Source organism: Ovis canadensis, chromosome 20 (genome assembly GCF_042477335.2).
Source record: "Ovis canadensis isolate MfBH-ARS-UI-01 breed Bighorn chromosome 20, ARS-UI_OviCan_v2, whole genome shotgun sequence".
NCBI lineage: Eukaryota > Metazoa > Chordata > Mammalia > Artiodactyla > Bovidae > Ovis > Ovis canadensis.
The window spans coordinates 28,947,479-28,965,696 of NC_091264.1; the positions used below are offsets into that span (position 1 = coordinate 28,947,479).

Consider the following 18,218-nt stretch of genomic DNA (forward strand, 5'->3'; position numbering starts at 1 on the left):
CTCAAAGCAAGCTGATATAGCTTCAGTAAAATCAAATCCATAAACCTTAAGACCAAAAATATCATTATGGAGAGAGACCTACTTAGTGATAAAAGATCCAATTTATAAAGAAGACATAACAATTCTAACCACACATGAACCTAAGAAAATCACCTCAACTATAGATAAAATAAAAAGCAATAGGACCTCTGAGAGAAACCAACAAATCCACCCACTTATTTATTGCTGGCAGGCCATGCAGACGAAAAGTCAGCACAGACTGATATAACCAAAGGTTTAGGCAAGAAAATTAACCTGCTGGGTCCAATAAACAAATATAGATTTCTTCATGTAATAATTAAAGGATAAGCTGTTCAAGAATTTTTAAAAAATTATAAAAATTGCCAATATACTAGGTCATAAAGCAATCCTCAATAAATTTGAAAGGATAAGTTTCATACAGATAAGATTCTCTGGCCATATAATTAAATTACACTTTAATAAAACTATGAATTAAAGTCCTCATCTCTTGTATCTCCTGCATTAACAGGCAGGTTTTTTTTTTTTTAACCACTAGTGCCAACTGGGAAGCTGACTTCCCTACAAACAGTGCTGAATTTCCTCAGAAAATTAAAAACAGAATTACCATATGACCCAGAAACTCCACTTTTGGATATACACCCAAAAGAATGCAAAGTAGAGTCTCAAACAGATAACTGCATACCCATGATCACAGCAGCATTATTCACAGTAGCTAAAACATGGAAGTAACCCAAGTTGATCAATGAATAAATTACCAAAATGTAGCACATTCATCCAATGGAATATTATTTAGCCTTAAAAAGAAAGGAAATTCTTCAATATGCTACAGCAAGAATGAATCTTGAGGACCTTTGCTAAATGAAATAAGCCAATCACACACACACACACACACACACAACCCCAAATACTACAGGATTTCACTTCTATGAGGTTCTTATTCAGTTTCCCAGTTGTGTCCGACTCTGTGACCCCATAGACTGCAGCATGCCAGGCCTCCCTGTCTCCCACCATCTCCCAAAGTTTACCCAAGGTCATGCCCATTGCACTGGTGAGGCTATCCAGCCATCTCCTCCTCTGCCGTCAATCTTTCCCAGCATCAGGGACTTTCCCAAAGAGTTGTCTGTTTGCATCAGATAACGAAAATACTGGAGCTTCAGGCTCAGCATCAGTCCTTCCAGTGAATATTCAGAGTTGATCTCCTTTAAGATTGACTGATTTGATCTCCTTGCTGTCCAAGGGACTTTCGGGAGTCTTCTCCAGCACCACAGTTTGAGGCATCAATTCTTCGGCTTTTTGCCTTCTCTACAGTCCAGCTCTCACAACCATATGTGACCACTGGGAAGACCACAGCTTGACTATATGGACCTTTGTCGGCAGAGTAATGTCTCTGCCTTTCAACACACTGTCTAGGTTTGTCATAGCTTTCCTGCTAGGGGTCTTAGAGCAGCCCAAACCAGTCAGATGGTGAATTTTCTGTGTATTTAAACACAAGAAAAAAAGGTGAGGGGGGAGGAACATCCCAAAAGAATTTTCCAGGGAACATGGTAATCAGATTCTAAAATTCTCATGGACAAAGCTTGGTATAGCTAGCTAAAGCACTGTTGAAGATTAAAACGGATTTCCCTTATCAGATAACGGACTTATGAAGCCATAGAGATTAAAACTGTGTGATACTGGCATACAGAAAGACAAACTAAATAGAATAAAACAAACTCAAAACAGACCAATGCACACGTAGCTGATTTATGGAGGAAGTCCATGGGGTCGCTAAGAGTCAGACACGACTGAGCAACTTCACTTTCGCTTTTCACTTTCATGCACTGGAGAAGGAAATGGCAACCCACTCCAGTGTTCTTGCCTGGAGAATCCCGGGGACGGGGGAGCCTGGTGGGCTGCCGTCTATGGGGTTGCACAGAGTCGGACACGACTGAAGTGACCTAGCAGCAGGAATTATTCAATATGGAACTAGAAAAAGTGACTATTCACATGAAAAAGAATGAAACTGGATCCCCCGAAGTTACCCCCAGATTAACTAACGACTTAAATGCAAAAACAAAACTTCAAATATTTTAGTAAAACCATAGGCATTATTCTGACCTTGAGTGACGCATTTCATTAAGTACAAAAAGCACTAACCATAACAGACAGAACTAATAAATTCAAGAACTACTACTGATCAAAAAAATTGTTACACAAAGGATGGCTTGTTTTTTCAAACTGGGAGAAGATATTTGCAACGTACCTCAAGAACTTGGACCCCACCAATATGAAAAACCAAACAGAAGAATGAGCACATGACCTGATCTGGTATGACACAGGAAAATAAATAAATATATATATAGCTAATAAACACGTGACAAGAAGCCTGACCTCATTCTAAACAGGGAAGTACAAAGCAAGACCACAATAAAATGGCATTTTATACACAGTCCACTGGAAACAGTCCAGAATGATAATACTGAATGTTGGGAAGGATCCAAAAGACACTTAGGTACTGCTAGGGAGAGTGTAAAGTTGTACAGCCACTGTAAGACAATGCCAACTTGTTTGCCAAGGTTAAACATTCACATATTCCATACCCTGGCAATTCCTTTCCTAGAAAAAGTGTACACCAAGATGCAGTTACATCTCGAACGAGAATACAAGTGTTTAAAGCAGCACTGTTTATAACATCAAGAAACTGGAACGAACCCAAACGTTCACTAACAGGAAGTGTGGTATATTCACATAATGGAACAGGAGACGAAGAGAAAAGGAGATGAAAGAAACCAACCGCAACTCAGGCTGACATCTGTGAATTTCAGTTACGTCAAAAGAGTAATTCCTGAAGGACCGCACACAGCACAATACTTAAAAATTCAGGAACACTGTCTTATTCTTAAAAAGCAAAGAAGTGATAAACAAGGCATTTAAAAGTGTTTTCTTAGGAAGGAGAAATACAAGGTAGTGAAGTCCACAGAGGTGGTCAAAGGTTTTTTCCAGGGTTCTGATTCTTCAAAAAAAAAAAAAAATTGATGAGGTAGCGGGTTTCCTTCGGAATTCATAGCATTATCAAAATATGTAAATACATTTGCATAAATAAAGTGAAAAAGGCCATGCATGGATCAATAATGAGATTATTTAATGAACCTAGGATTACGATTTACTCTAAAATTCTATGTAACTAGAGTCCATCAAAACTAAATTTAAAAAACTTCACCCCGTTTCAAAAATCTTTCATGCCTCTTCATTGCATCAGGCCTCTTACCACGGGTTCTAAGCTTTGAGACCTGGATGCTCCACGTTTCATTTCTTCAACATAATGGAAGAACAGAACAGAGGATGGAAGAACAAAACCAAAAAGGGAAAGCCTGCAGGACTGAGCGATTCTCCAACTAAGCTGTCATGCGACGCCAAGTCAGTCTTGAAGTCAGACGCCAAAAAAAGTGCCCTGCAAACATTGCCAACACTATCGCAGGACGTGTATTTACAGGCATACCTTGGGGCTACTGTGGCGTTGATTCCAGGCCGCTGCACTAAGGCAAGGATCACAATAAAGCAAGTCACACTGAGTCTCCTGGTTTTCCAGTGCATGTAAAAGTTACGTTGGACTTCCCTGGTGGTCCAGTGATTAAGAATGCATCTGCCAATGCTGGGGACATGGGTTCTATCCCTGGTCTGGAAAGATCCCACATGCCACGGAGCAGCTAAGCCTGTGCTCCACAACTACCGAGCGCAAGCACCCACAGTCCGTGCTCTGCAACGAGAGAAGCTGCTGCAATAAGAAACCCGTGCACCGCAAAACCAGGAGTAGCCCCCACTGGCCACAACTAGAGAAAGCCTGTGTGGTTAAAAAAAAATTATGTTTACACTACCCTGTAGTTTGTTAAGCGTACAATAATAGCATTAGTCTAAGCAAATGTACATACTTGAATTAAAAAATACTTTACTGCTAAAAATTACTCCTATTAAGCCTTCAGGGAGTTGCAGTAGTAACATCTAAAATAACCAATCACATGGGATTTCCCTGGAAGTCCAGTGGCTAAGACTTCAAGCTCCCAAGGCAGGGGGTCCAGGTTCAATACCTGGTCAGGGAACTAAGATCTCACAAGCGGTAACAAAGATTGAAAATCCTGAATGCTGCAACTAAGACCTGGTACAGCCAAATAAATAAATATTTTTTTAAAAAATAACTGATCACAGATCACCATAACAAATGTAACAACAACAAAAGAGTTGGAAATGTGAGAATAAAATGTGACGCAGTGAGCGGATGCTGTTGGAAAAACGTCACCAACAGACTTGCTCAATGCAGGGTTGCCACAAACCTTCCATTTATAGAAAAACGCAGTATCTGTGAAGTACAGTCAAGCGAAGCATCATCAAGTAAGGTGTGCCTACTTGATGCTTCCTTTTTTTTGAAAATCACAAACCGTCACCATCCAACATGGCAGCTGCTAACCACACGTGGGCATTTAAATCAGTGAAACTGTAATAAAGTTACAAATTCAGTTTCTCAGTCACAGTAGCAGCATCTGAAGCCCGAGGCTGCCTACGGTATCGGACAATACATAGGACGTTTTCATCATCCTGGGAAGTTCTATGGGACAGCACTGCCCTAAACCTACGACAAGACAGGAGGAACTTGCTCATACACAAGCCAGGAGGAGCAGGGCAGGATCAGCTCAGGATTGTTGGAGGGGCTTCCAAGCTGAGCTGTCTTCTCAGGGGGAGTTCTGCAGCACCAGTCCCAGGGCTGACAGCCTCAAGCAGGCACCCAGAGAGACCAAGACGGCTGACTTAGTGAAACCCACAACCACTTCACTCTGTCCCCTGGATGGGGCCCCTAAAAACTCTCATCTGGAGGGTAGAGGACAAGTGCTTGTGAACATCTCAGCTCTGCCTGCTGCCCCCTCCCCTCCATCTAGCCCTTCTTCCTCACTAGCCCCACTTACCCTGCCCTGCAGGGCAGTTTTACTCTGAATAAGTACCTCTGCCAATCAAAGGAGCTGGGCTGGGAGATGTCAAAGTGGCAGCAAACAGCAGCACAGGAATTCAAGGCCCTGTGACTGCCACTGTCTCAGGACACTGGTGGAGGGCTGGGGGAGAGCAGGGGGGGTGGTACAGTCCCCCCTGCCCCGCCCCAATACACACCACTGAAGAGAGAGATCCATCATTCAAAGTAGGTCACTGTAGCCGGTTCCTTGTCCAAACCACCATCTATGTGGTGATCAACCCTCGACTATCACACTACCAAGCCAGGACCAATAACCCAGACCAGGAGGGCGCATGAAGCAACCACTGTGTAGATCATGACACTGAGCCCAGAGTGGGGCAGGAACCTGCCCAAGTTCACACCGCAAGGGGGCAGAAGAGCCCAGAGTGGAAACGCAGCTGGCCACCTTTCCGGGCTCCCTGGCCTCCTCCTATGCAAGGACAGTCTGTGCCCCCCTGACTGTGCTCAGCCAGCCCTCTCTAACCAACAGTGATCCCCACCCTCTGGCTCACCCACAGGCCCTGGACAGACAGCAGAGGTAGCGCCCTGACCAAGGGCAGCCAGCCAGGTCTGGCCCCTTCCTGGAACCTGGTCTGCCAGTCAGGCCCCGAGGAATGGCCTGGAACAGGGCGGGTCAAGTCAACTCCCCTTGGCCAGTGTGTGCAGCCCAGGAAGGATGCCAGGATTCTAGGTCAAGTGACCAGTGGGGGTTGCAGGGAGCTGGCTACAGGGCAGGAGGGAGGAAAGAGCTAGCAGGGGTCCCTGGGCCCCTTCTCAGAGCCCCCACAGCCACTGAACTCTGTGTTAGATGGCAGTCTTCAGGAACTACTCCCGCCAGTGGGCTGGGATCCTCAAAGGTGGGGCCTGCGATCACTCCCCTTTGACCGCAACACAGTGCCAGGCACACAAGCAGGCACTCTAGAGAAGACACATTGAACCAGCAAATGAGGCGGACAGCTGAGGGGTGGGGGGGTAGGGGGTGGGGGAGTCCCACCCGGGGGTCCAACCCTGAGCAGCGGACGTGAGGGCCTCAGCAATCAAGAAAATGAAACCTTATTTTCCTCTGACTTCAACTTCTATAATCGCACACTCACAGTCCCTGCCTGACCTCAAGGCTTAGAACAAGCATACGGCAAGGGCCACCCCACACACAGCACTTGTCACTTGCTGGACATTTCCTTCTTATTTCTTCCCCAGGTCCAGCCTATAAGGTAGGTTACCCTCTTCATCTGAAGGCTTAGGATGGACTTTAAAAGTTGCCCGAGATATACTACTGTAACAGTAGTATACAGGTGCAGCTGAGATCCCCACAAGCGTGTATCATACTTCAGAGATATCATTTTAAACCACCTTCATTCATTCAGCAAACACCAATGAGCACCAGCTGTGTGCCAGGCACTTTTCTAGGTGCTCGAAACACAGCTATGAACAGAATCCGCCCAGATCCCTGAGAGCTTTCATGCTAGTTAATGAGAAGACAAAAACTAACCATACAACATAATGTGGTAGAGTAGGGTCGCCACGCCTTTTCTGTCGGAAAGACCAAAGAGTAAATATTTTCAGCTTTGCCAGCCATATGGTCTTTGCGGCAACGCCTCAGCTCTGCAACGTACTGCTGCTGCTAAGTCGCGGCAGTTGTGCCCGACTCTGTGCGACCCCATAGAGGGCAGCCACCAGGCTCCCCCATCACTGGGATTCTCCAGGCAAGAACACTGGAGTGGGCTGCCATTTCCTTCTCCAATGCGTGAAAGTGAAAAGTGAAAGTGAAGTTGCTCAGTTGTGTCCGACCCTCAGCGACCCCATGGACAGCAGCCTACCAGGCTCCTCCCTCCATGGGATTTTCCAGGCAAGAGCATTGGACGTGGGAGATATGTAAATAAGTGGGTGTGGTTACGTCACAATAAAACTTTATTAATGCGAATTTAAAATTTCAAATAATTTTCACGTGCCACAGACGTTATTCTTTTGATTTTCTTTTTCAATCACATTTAGAAACAGAGAAACTATTCTTAGCTTACAGGCTACACGCAAGCCGCTGGTGGCCCTGGACGGTATCTTGCCAACTCCTGGGAAACAAAACAGCCAGGGGCGTGTATGCAGGGAGGGACTTCAGGTCAAGGAGGCCTCCCCTAAGGAGGTGACCCGGGGGCAGAGCCCTGAACGAGACAGGCTGGCAGCCCTCTGCTCCCGGCGAGGGCAGTGGCACGTGGAAAGGCTTGGCGGCGTGGATGCGGGGGAGGCTTGGGGCGGAGCGGCAGGAGAGAGGTCTCTGCGGTTGATGGAACGAGATCACCGGGCCTCCAAGCCCGGGGGAGGACTTTAGTCTAAATCTGACGTAAAACCACTGGGCTCTGGCACTTACTAGCTTTGTGACCTTGGGAGAGTCCTCCAACTTCTCTGTGCCTCATTTCTTAACAAAAATGAGAATAAGGACAGTGCTTGTTTTCAGAGGGCGTGGCAGGACTCTGTGAACATAAGGTCCCAAGGGAGTGTTGGCTTCTGATATCTGTACTGGAGTCAAGGTGGATGCAGCAGGACCTGGGAGAGGTGGTGATAACTCTGGTCAACTCACCCACGATGTCCACCACATCCGGCCGGATGAGCGGCTCCCCGCCGGTGAGCCGGATCTTGTCCACGCCTTCTTTCACAAAGAGCCGGGCCAGGGTCAGGATTTCCTCTGTGGTCAGCAGGTCAGCCTTGGGGGTCAGAGGGACCCCCTCCTCGGGCATGCAGTATTGACCTGAGGGAAGGGAGGGGACGTGGAGGAAGGAAGTGACTGCGGCGGTCAGACCGCGAGGCCTCCGGTCCCCAACTTGCCCACCATGCTGCAAGTTTCTCCAGAACCCCAACCCAGCCAGGAGGAGAGACCCGGCCAAGTCTGAGGTGGCACAAACCCTAGGCCAGATTCACCCTGAGGCTCACCTTCCATTTCCATAAAATTTAACACCCTTCCCCATCCGGCCTTGGTGTCCCTCAGTGGGTTAAAGATGAGAAATGAGCGGCCAGGGCAGCCCGGCTGGGGGTAGGGGCAGGCCGAGACTGCCTCCTCTGTGAGGGGCCGCTGGGCGGGGTCTGCGCGGAAGGCCAGGGCCCTGGGCCCACTCCCGCCATCATTCAGTGCCTTTACCGCCCCTGGCTGTGACAGTGAGCCCCACCTCTGTGTGTCCTGAGGTGCAGGAGGCCAGGAGGTGCTCCCTGCCCTGGGCAAGGCCACTCTCCTCCTTGGCAACACGAGTTCTCACACCCAGGCTACAGTCCTTCAGGTGAATGAACATCAGTCCCATTTCACAGACTGGAAGACTGAGGTACCACCTGTTCAGGGCAAGGGAGCAAAAGGGGATAAACGAGGCAAGCCCTGGCTGGTGAGCGGGGCACCATGTCCTCCCTTCATTTCCCGTGGGTCAGGTTCAACAGCACTAGTGGTCAGGACCTGCCAGGGAGTCGGGCAGATTAGGGAAAGGTCTAGAATTGGTCTTTGAAGATGGAACAGATTAGGCAAGAACATCAGAACTGCACGGGGTAAGTATTGTTAGGTTGAACATTTACTACACAGACATGTATTTATTGGGCCATGAAGTAAACACGTTTCTTACCGTGAGTTACAGTGCGAGGGAGGGAGGGAGGGAGGGAAGATGGAAGAAAGGCAGGACAGATGGACGCGCACACTCTGGAAGTCCCTCCAGCAGTGGACCCACCCCAGAGCTCTCTGTATGATGTTATGCGATGAGGAATGTGTACCAGCCTGGCCCCAGACGACCTGTCTCATGAAACTGGAGTGTTTCCTTATACCCGGCAGTGCTGGCCATGGGCACTGGCCTATTTCACCTGTTTACAGTGCCCGGCGGGCCCCATGCCATGTCCTGCACTGGGCAGACCTCAGGGAATTAGGAGGGCGGGAGAAAGAGTCCCGAGCCCGTGGTAGGTCCCGGGTCAGCCTCAATCCTGAATCCAACAGCAATTCTGTTCTCCAGCCTGATTCCAAGGAGAACCCAGCTTCCAGGATCACAAAACTCACACTTGATCCCCACTTTTCCCCTGAACCCCACTTGACGAGCAAGGAAGAAGGCTGGACGAAGTTTCCTAGAAAGAGGAATGGGGAGGAGGATTCCTGGGCCAGGGGCCACTGCAGCAGAGGGACAGGTGCCCAGAGAAGGCCCGGGGGGCAACTCACATCTGAGGTTGCATCTCTCGGTGAGGGAGATCCGCAGGTAGCTGTGGCGCCGGCCGAAGCTGTCAGTGAGGAAGGCGGAGAAGGGGGCCGCGCGCTCCCCCAGGAACGGCCTCGGCCTGGACGGCATCTGCAGTGGGGTGGGAGGAACCACGGGCTGGGGGCAGGTGTGGGGAGTGCCCACCTCCAGGACACAACCCCCACCCGTCAACCACCCCCTCCCTCCCCTCTGACACCCGCACACACTGCCTCTCCATCTATATGTGGGCTCCGTGGTTCTGGGGGTCTGGAAGTCTCCCCTCATTCACAGGATGAGAGACAGGTCTAGAAGGAAGGACCTGCCCCTCCAAGCCCCATACTCAGCCCTGGGGGTGCAGGGCCTCTGCTGGGGTGCAGCTGCCTGGGCATCAGGACAGGGCAAAGGGCACTAGACCCCACCCAGCCCCAACCTCCTCCCTGTCACGCCTCCCTCAAAGGATGCCCATCCAGGAACAGCCATCCCTAGCATCTTTTGGACAGGTCACCGGGAGGACATGTGCCTCTCGGCACCCAAGAAACACGTCCAGAAACGAGGAGGGAGGAGCAGGCAGCTATGAGGGCCACTGGCCTGGAACATGGAACCACTTCTCCAACCCAGGCTTCCCCTTCCTTACCTTGAAAGTGAAAGTCACTCAGTTGTGTCTGACTCTCTGTGACCCCATGGACTATACAGTCCAAGGAATTCTCCAGGCCAGAATACTGCAGTGGGTAGCCTTTCACTTCTCCAGGGGATCTTCCCAACCCAGGGATCAAACCCAGGTCTCCCGCATTGCAGGCAGATTCTTTACCAGCTGAGCCACAAGGGAAGCCCTCCTTACCTTGAGCTCAAAGCAATTACTCCTTGTGGCAGATGGGGTCACACAAGCTGCCTCTCCACTGCCCAGGGGGACCCAACAGACTACACCCCCAGGAGCAGCTGGGTAGCCAGCCAGGATGGGTACACCTACGATGGAGGGCTCCCCTCCTGTAGAAGACCCTGGGGTAAGGACAATACAACCAGGGGGACCCACAGAGGGAATGAGGACACCAGCCCCCAGGAAGGGAGGATGGAGGTGCTAGGATGGCCGCCATGCTAACCCTGTGCCCAGATTACGTCAGTCCTTATCCTTCACCTACCCACGGCCAGAAGAAAGGGTTAAGGACCCACACTTTGGGGATTAATGGGGAGGGGATTGCTGGAGGCTTCTCACAAGGCGCAAACGCATCCTGGGGGAGAGAAAGGCAGCCAGCCTCCGTCCCCCTTTTCCAAGTGTGAGATCATCTGCTCTCTCTCCCCGCCTCCCTTTAGAGCAGGGGTCCCCGAAGTCCAGGCTGTGGACCGGTACCTCCTATAAGATCAGTGGTAGCATTAGATTAGAAATAAAGTGCACAGGAAATGTAATGCACTTGAATCATCCCGAAACCATCCCCTCGCCCCCAGCCCTAGTCTGTGGAAAACTGTCTTCCATGAAATTGGTCCCTGGTAGCAAAAAGGTTGGGGACCCCTGCTTTAGAGCACAACCCTGGGTCATGACCGACGTTGATGATAACTGCCCCACAGAAATAACACCTGCAAGGCATCTTGAGGTTTCCAAAGAACGTTCTCTGCTCCGTCCCCACACCTGAAAGGATTATTATAACCAATGCTTGGATGGGGTCCACGAACACCCCTGGTGGAACCAGGACTCAAATCCAGGTCTAAGTTCTGCAGTCTTTGCCCTAGTTGCATAGGGTGTGTCCAAGAAGGAACACAGGATGGAATACAGGGCAGGGAGAAGCCATTTCTCTAATCTTTAGAACAAGAAATCATGATCGTGGTGGTCATCTGTGAGGTCTACGGATAGAGCTCTAGACTGGGGGCAGGAACCCCTGGTTTCCGGGCTCTGTGTACCCTGACAGACTGGCAAAGTTCTCTAACTCCTCTTGGTCTGCTCGCCCAGCTATAAAACAAGGACAGTTATGGGCTAAAAGTGTCCTGCTGTACAAGAGGGGGTTAGCCAGGATGCTGGCAGAGAAACACCCCAGATTATCACCATCTTATAACCTAATAAAGCAGGCTTCTGGAATGGATAAAGAAGATGGGGTACTTATACCCAATGGAAGATGATTCAGCCATTAAAAAAAGAACAAATAATGTCATCTGTAGCAACATGGATAGACCTAGAGACTGTCACACTGAGTTTGAAGCCAGACCGAGAAGGACAGATACCGTATCAATTACTTGTGGAATCTTAAAAAAAAAAAAAAAGGTACAAATGAACTTACTTACAAAATAGGGAAAAAAAGTTACAGATGTAGAAAACAATCTTCTGGTTGCCAAGGGAGAAAGGGATAAATTGGAAGACTTATTATAAAGGGGGACTGACATACACACACTTGTGTGCTGAGCTCTCAGTTGCTAAGTCATGTCTGACTCTTTTCGACTCCACGGCTCCTCTCTCTGTCCATGCAGTTTCCAGGCAAGAATGCACAATCGAGCTGCCATTTCCTTCCTCAGGGCACTTTCCTGACCCAGGGATCCAACTCGCATCTTCTGCATCAGCAGGTGGATTCTTGTAGCACTGAAGCCGCCAGGGAAGCTGTGCACACACTGCTAATAAAGACCTACTGTATAGCATAGGGAACTCTACTCAGCGCTCCGTCATGGCCTATACGGGAAAAGAATCTAAAAAAGAGTGGGTACATGCATAAGTGATTCACTTTGCTGTACAGCAGCAATGTGCTATACGGCACATTGTAAATCAACTATATTCCATTTAAAAATTTTTAAAAATGTTTAAAAAAGAAAGAAAGCAGATCTCTGGGTCTCCTGCGGTCCAGGAAAGAGAAACATTTCCTGCAGGGACCTCCCCAGCCCTGGCTGCATGGTAGAACCATCTGGGGAGTTGAAGAAAAACATTCCCATGGAGACCAGTTGAATTCAGATCTCCAGGTGCTTGCGTTTTTCATCTCTCTGGGCGATTCTAATGTACAGCCAAGGTTAAGGGCCATTGATTGACTCAAGAGGCAGAAGGGGTGAGAGAGAGAGAGAGCAGGGGGTGCTTCGGGCTTTTCCTGTGTCCATAAAACTGACCTCACTCTGCTCACTCCAGGACCGGTTTCCCAATCATCTAAGAAACTCTGCTCATGGTCCAGGGACCAGAAAGTAGCCGTCACTTCCCTGAACTGCAGTCTGAAATAATCACAAGAGTGCTCCCTCCTCCCTCCCTACTCACCCCATGGCCTTTCCACCCGTGCCCTTGGGGGTGGGGCAAAGACACACACGGAATCAAGAGTCCCATCCCCACTGGCCACCAGGGTCCAGGAGCCCAGACACCCAGGAATCTGCAGCTATTCACAACTTAGTAACTGGCTAATCACTCCAGGGCCCCTCCTCCCCCTCGCCAAGACGCCCTCCTCACCCTAATCTGAACATCCTGGGGGAGGGAGGAACCCAAATGAACCCCCAGTGGGAGCCAGTGAGAGGACAGAGGCACATGACTCAGCAGAAACCGGAGAGGCGGTGTGGAATGGAGCAACCCAGCAAGGAATTAGGCCCTCTGTTCTGGCCAGGGGTGGGGCAGGCCTGATTTCATTTTTGAAACCAAGAAGGACCTTATCTACATTCATTCAGATCATACAGCCAGTACCTGAGGCAGCCTCCTAAATACACACAAAACACATCTCTCGTCTCCCTCTCCCTGCCAGGACTGCAAACTCATCGCCTGGGTATTAACGCGCCTCATCCCCGCCTCCTCTCTCCTCCAATACTGCATGTCCTATTTTCATTCTTCCTTTCTTTTTTCCTTTCCTTTAAACTCCCTGGAGGGAAAAAAATATTAGCACCAGTCAAAGGAGACTGGAGTCCAGGAGGAATTACCAGGCAGATTAGACAGTGAAGCCTCTCGCCCAGGAGAGGCTAGGACATGTCACAAGCAGAACACCTTTGGCTGCACAGACTCCCTGGGCCTCGCCTGGGGTGGGAAGTCTTCCTGCCTGACTCAGCGTTCCCGAGTCATAGCAGGTGTCGAACCACCTGTGTCAATGGACAGATAGGCAGGTCCCCGATCCAGAGAGCAAGGCAGTGTGTTTGAAACCCAGTTACACTAGGGTAACCATTCATTTCTAGGCTGGCCTCTACTGTCAAAATGCTTTAGCCCCCACAGAGGGCCAAGAGGGAAAGGGCCAATATATACATACAGCTAATTCACTCTGTTGTACAACATTGTAAAGCAACAATGTGTGTGTTAGTTGCTCGGTCGTGTCTGACTCTTTGTGACCCCGTGGACTGTAGCCTGCCAGGCTCCTCTGTCTGCGGGATTCTCCAGGCAAGAATACTGGAGTGGGTTGCCATGCCCTTCTCCAAAGTTAAAAAAAAAAAAGGTTTAGCCTCTAACAGTGACTCTCAACTCTTGTTACACATGAAAATAACCTGAAGAACTTCTTAGCAGTACTGATGTCAGAGCTCCAGACCAAAGATTCTGTCTCAGCTGCTCTGAGTTGGGGCCCTGGCTTTGTGTGTAGTGTTCCTATTCTTCTCTGCAGCCCAGGTTGAGAACCCTTGGCTCGGCCACACCAGAATTCGGTGCCATGTTAATCCGGGTGATTGCAGTTCTGAGCATTGGCTTTGGAGGCAGGTAAACCTGAACGACAGGCCCGGTTGCCTACTACCCTTTCAGCTTTAGCTTCCTTGTCCATAAAGTATGGACAATAATGCTACCTAAGTAAACCGGAGGAGCTCCTGGCACACAGTAGGGGTTCAGGAAGAGACTGCTCCCATTCACTTAATCTAACTCCTACTCAGAAATATCCAGTCATATATTCATGGAGGGGCACTAGTTGTATACACTATGACTAGTTTTCCCACTCATGTCCGCTTCCCTAGTCTTGCAAAGCCCTACTTAATGGCAGAGGGCCCAAGGCCGGGGCTTCCAGACCTGCCCTCACACCACTCGAAGCAGGACAAGCAGGGTCTGAGCCACCCAGGGACCATGGACACCAGTGTGATTAACTGGGCACAAGGCAGCCAACCATATGCTACTGGTTACATCTCGTCTCCTACCAGTGCAGACTGGGTGAGGTGGGGAAGGGTAGTAGGAAGGAGTCAGTTTAGGAAGGGACCTGCCCTCCAAGTGCATTCCCTGGTATCCACCAACATCGGGCCTTTGATTTGACTGATAAAGGCCAAGCTCCAAATTGCTCTGGAGTGTAGATACCAGAGGAGATGGGGAACAGAGAGACAGGCCAAACCCAAACAGCACTGGCCCAATTTACACCTCTTTGGGACGAGCTATACCCAGGGATGTTCAAAATTCATCTCTATTAAATGAGGGGACCTGGGCAAAGTGCCCAGCCCCAGGCCTTGACCTCTATTCTCCCTCCAGCCCCACCCTAAGTCTGAGGACGTCACACCTGAAAGGATAGTCATACTTTGGATGTTCAGACAGGCCTCCTGCAAAGTCGGCTTTCCTCCCGAGGGTGACTGCCCCAGGCCTGGCCCGGCCACCCTCCTCATGTACGCAGTCCCTCCCTGCAGAAACCTCTCCAACACATGCTCTTCCCAGCCCTCCGAATAACTAGGTGCCACTGGCACGGAATCACCCTCTCCCCTGAACCAAGGCAGCACGCCCAGGACCTGAGGCCAGCCCTGTGTCACCCCAACAAAGCCTGCCCGGAGCCTGAGATGGAGAAAAAGGGGTGTAGTGCTTGCAACTGTGGGAAGCCCTCTGTCCTGACTGTGCCAACCAGGCTGGCAGGGAGCTCCGTCTCCCCTACCCACCTCCCTGTATACCCACTCACCTCCCCGGTCCACCTGGAGAACCTCTCAAGCTGCCAGTGGACCCAGCCCAAAGCCCCCTCCCACCAGCCTCGCAGCCAGCTCCCTCCCCACACCTCACATCACTCTCCCGCCCACACCCTGACAAATGGACAACACCTCCTGGCTTCCCCTTGTCTCTCCCAGCACCTCCCATCCCAAACCAGACCTCCAGGGCAATCCAGGGCATCGTGGTGTGGGGAAAAGAGGCCCTGCTGAAAGGCAAGGGAGGACAGGGATTCCAGGAGCCCCCACCCTAGCTCCCGCCAACTGGCAAGCTCAGCGGAGAACACAGCTGTCTCCAAGACTCGCTCACCTCTTAGAGTCTCCGAAGGACATTCTATGTCCTCCCTCAACTGCGTACAGATGGGCTGGCCACCCCCTGGTCTTAAAGACATGAAAAGAGGGGAAGCCACAGGCCCAGGAGCCGGGTCACCCTGGGGGCACAGCGAGTGTGAAAGCTTGGGGCGTCCTGCCCACGCTCTGTCGCGTGCTACCTCACCAGGTCTGTTTCAAACGGCCCCAAGTATCTGCTGACGCCACTGCCCGCAGAACACTGGGTAAGCACCGTACCTAGAAACACAGGGGAGCAACCTGTCTGCGGAGGATAACACTGCTGAGAGACGTCCAAGGTGGGAGGGGGCTTATGGGACACAGCATGTGACAATGGTGGCAAGGATAATTATTAAGACAAACATGAAATACACATGCACAGCATGTACCTGGGCCAGACTATGCAAGTGTGTACATATATATATATCACATTAACTCCTTTAATCTCTATAACCACCCTAAGGAGTAGACACTGTTCTTCCCATTTCACAGAGGAGAAGACTGAGGCACTGAGCGGTGAATAGACTTGCTGACATTCACACACCTCGTAAGTGGCAGGGCTGGGATTCAAACTGAGGCATTCTGCTCAAGTCCACCTCCCTACCTGCTACTGATACCTCCGCCCTCACAGTGTAAAGGAAAGGGCAGGAGCAGCCCTCCCACATCCTCCCTGAAGAAAAGAAGCCGGAGCACAGGTGCGAGAGTTTGCGCTCCTGATCACTCACTTTATAGCTCAGGGGGGTCCAGGGGAGTTCACTTCCATGGGCTCCCTCACCTGAAGATACAAACTCTACTCACCTCAGGTGGTTTACTGTGAGGCCTCAGTGAGACCATAAATGAAGCCACTTAGCACAGGCTGAAAAGTACAAAGTAAGTTAGGGGCTCGGGGTGTGGAGGAGAAACTTCCCCTCTTCCTAAATTCTTTAAAGACCTCTCAGCCATCTTAGTTTTCCCATTTTTCCCTCCGTGACTCTCAGAGTTCAAGAATTTGGACACACTTCTTCACCTCCCAGCAATGCGAATTGCTTATCTAAGGATCCTGAGGGTGAGCAGGGAGGTCAGAATTGGGGAAAAGCAATTTAGCCTGAGACCCTCCTCCTGATTGAGCAACAGCAGGTGCTCAATCTGCTGACCTGCTGAGCCCCGGAACCTGAAGTCCTGTGCCAGGTAGTGGGAAAGGAATGACCAAATGGACCCAGAAAAAAGGTTTCACCAAATAAAAACAGATGCTTCTCCCAAAATGATACCCTGACAAGATGGGCAAAACAAACTGAAAACTTGTCATGCCAAAAATCCCTCTGAGAGATGCTGTTAAGGACTGGGGGGTGGGGATGGGGGGTGGCTATCCTAACCCTAAAGAGACAGCAGATTCCCAAACCTGCAAGAGCCCAGGTTCTGGGCTCCACTCTGCTCCAGAATCAGGCTGAACCCTCCTAAGGGAAATGAAGATGAAACACAAACAGCCAGTGAAGGACAGGTCACACAGCCAGGTGACTACAAAGTGACATTTTTAGTCAGTGCTACATTATGAAGTAGGTGTCACAAAAACACCTGATCACACAGATAACCTCCCCGGGGGGTACAGTGAGGAAACTGTTTAAGGAAGAAGCTGTTTAAGGGTGTGAGGCAGGGCTGAGAGGGGTGCTAATAACATCGCACTGGTCCCTGCCCGCCTGCTCCCCCATCTCTGGGAGTCACTCAGACCTGGAAGTCACTTCCCTGGCCAGGTGGGCAGGGAAGCTTTCGAGTCAGACCCCAGGGAGCACCCCCACCCCGCCACCCCCAGCTGGGATTCCAGGTGGGACTGGGCGGTCGATCTAGAGAACATCTTTCCACACCTCCCTCTCCCTGCGCGCCTAATTAAGCGCCGAGGGGGGTCCCTCCCAGGAGCGGACACCACTTTCAGAAGCAGCTGCCGCGGAGGGGCCGGGGTGCTTCTGGGCAGCTAGTGGCCTGACCTCTGCCTCCCCCAGGAAAAGTGTGGATGCGGACGGGCTCACCTCCACGACAGGCTCCCCAGGGCATGGCTGCGTCACCGGAGCCCCCGAGCTGCAGCTTCGGACACCGGCTCTCAGGACCCGCCGCACCACCCGGGACACTGGCTGGGCCGCCATTGAAGCCTGCCGGTTGTGCAAGATCCCACAGGGTAGCCGATTCGGGAGAACGCTAGCCCGGGACTCGCCGCCCCGGGTCCTCGAGGCAGGGGCGGGGCGGGGGCGGGGCCCGAGCAGCCAATCGGGGTGGGCGCCGTGCCGCGCGGCTTTCTGGGAGTTGTAGTCCACTCCCGCTGCTCCTTTTCCCTGGCTGGTTGTGTTCTATCTAGGGAGGGCTTGGAAAACGCCAGGTTCAAACTCAGCAAAAGATCCTGAGTCTTTTCCTACTGGCAGCTCTGGACTTTGTGCCAGTCGCATACCACGACCTAAGTGCTTTAGGGCCAGGTGAATGAAATTAGAGGAGGTGCCAAAAAAGTAGATTTTCAAGATAATGTTTTAATGCAATATCTCAAAAAGTCAGAATGCAAAACAAAACAAAACATAATGAACAAAATATCAACATTTTACATAAAAAGATCTGAGGGGAAAAGACATGAATGAGTAATAGCTGTAGGCTTTTCCCTCACCATCTTTCTAGCTTTATCAGCCATTTCTCCCCAAAGTATGTCCTGCATTCCCTGACACAGGATTATCGGCCATTTCCTCAACTGAGCTTTCCTACCTACCTATGCACCTCTGCCCATCTCTGCTGATTTAAAGGTCATCCATGCTCAGACACAGAAGAAATTCCATTTCACTAATCTCAACAGTGCCCTAAGCCCTAAACACATACTCAACCAAATGTTCTCTCTTTTCCTGAAACTTTTAGGCTTTTCTTTCTTTCTTTGTCATAAATCCTTTAACCTATTATGGTAT

The 18,218-nt window shown here is 50.4% G+C and overlaps 1 protein-coding gene across 10 annotated transcripts in view; it reads right to left on the reverse strand.

The window, feature by feature from the left end:
• Nucleotides 1-18,218, reverse strand: part of MOCS1 (molybdenum cofactor synthesis 1) — a 92,485-nt gene that overhangs the window by 16,399 nt on the left and 57,868 nt on the right. For 6 of the 10 annotated variants that reach the window (XM_069563975.1, XM_069563980.1, XM_069563974.1 and 3 more), the window contains 2 exons: nucleotides 9,168-9,294; nucleotides 7,569-7,736 (listed from right to left, as the gene is read on the reverse strand). In XM_069563975.1, the coding sequence (XP_069420076.1) occupies nucleotides 7,569-7,736; nucleotides 9,168-9,294 (295 nt within the window). Of the gene's footprint in view, nucleotides 1-7,568; nucleotides 7,737-8,151; nucleotides 9,295-17,309; nucleotides 17,625-18,218 lie in introns of those variants that run through there. The other 4 variants (XM_069563978.1, XM_069563973.1, XM_069563977.1 and 1 more) reach the window with 4 other exon arrangements.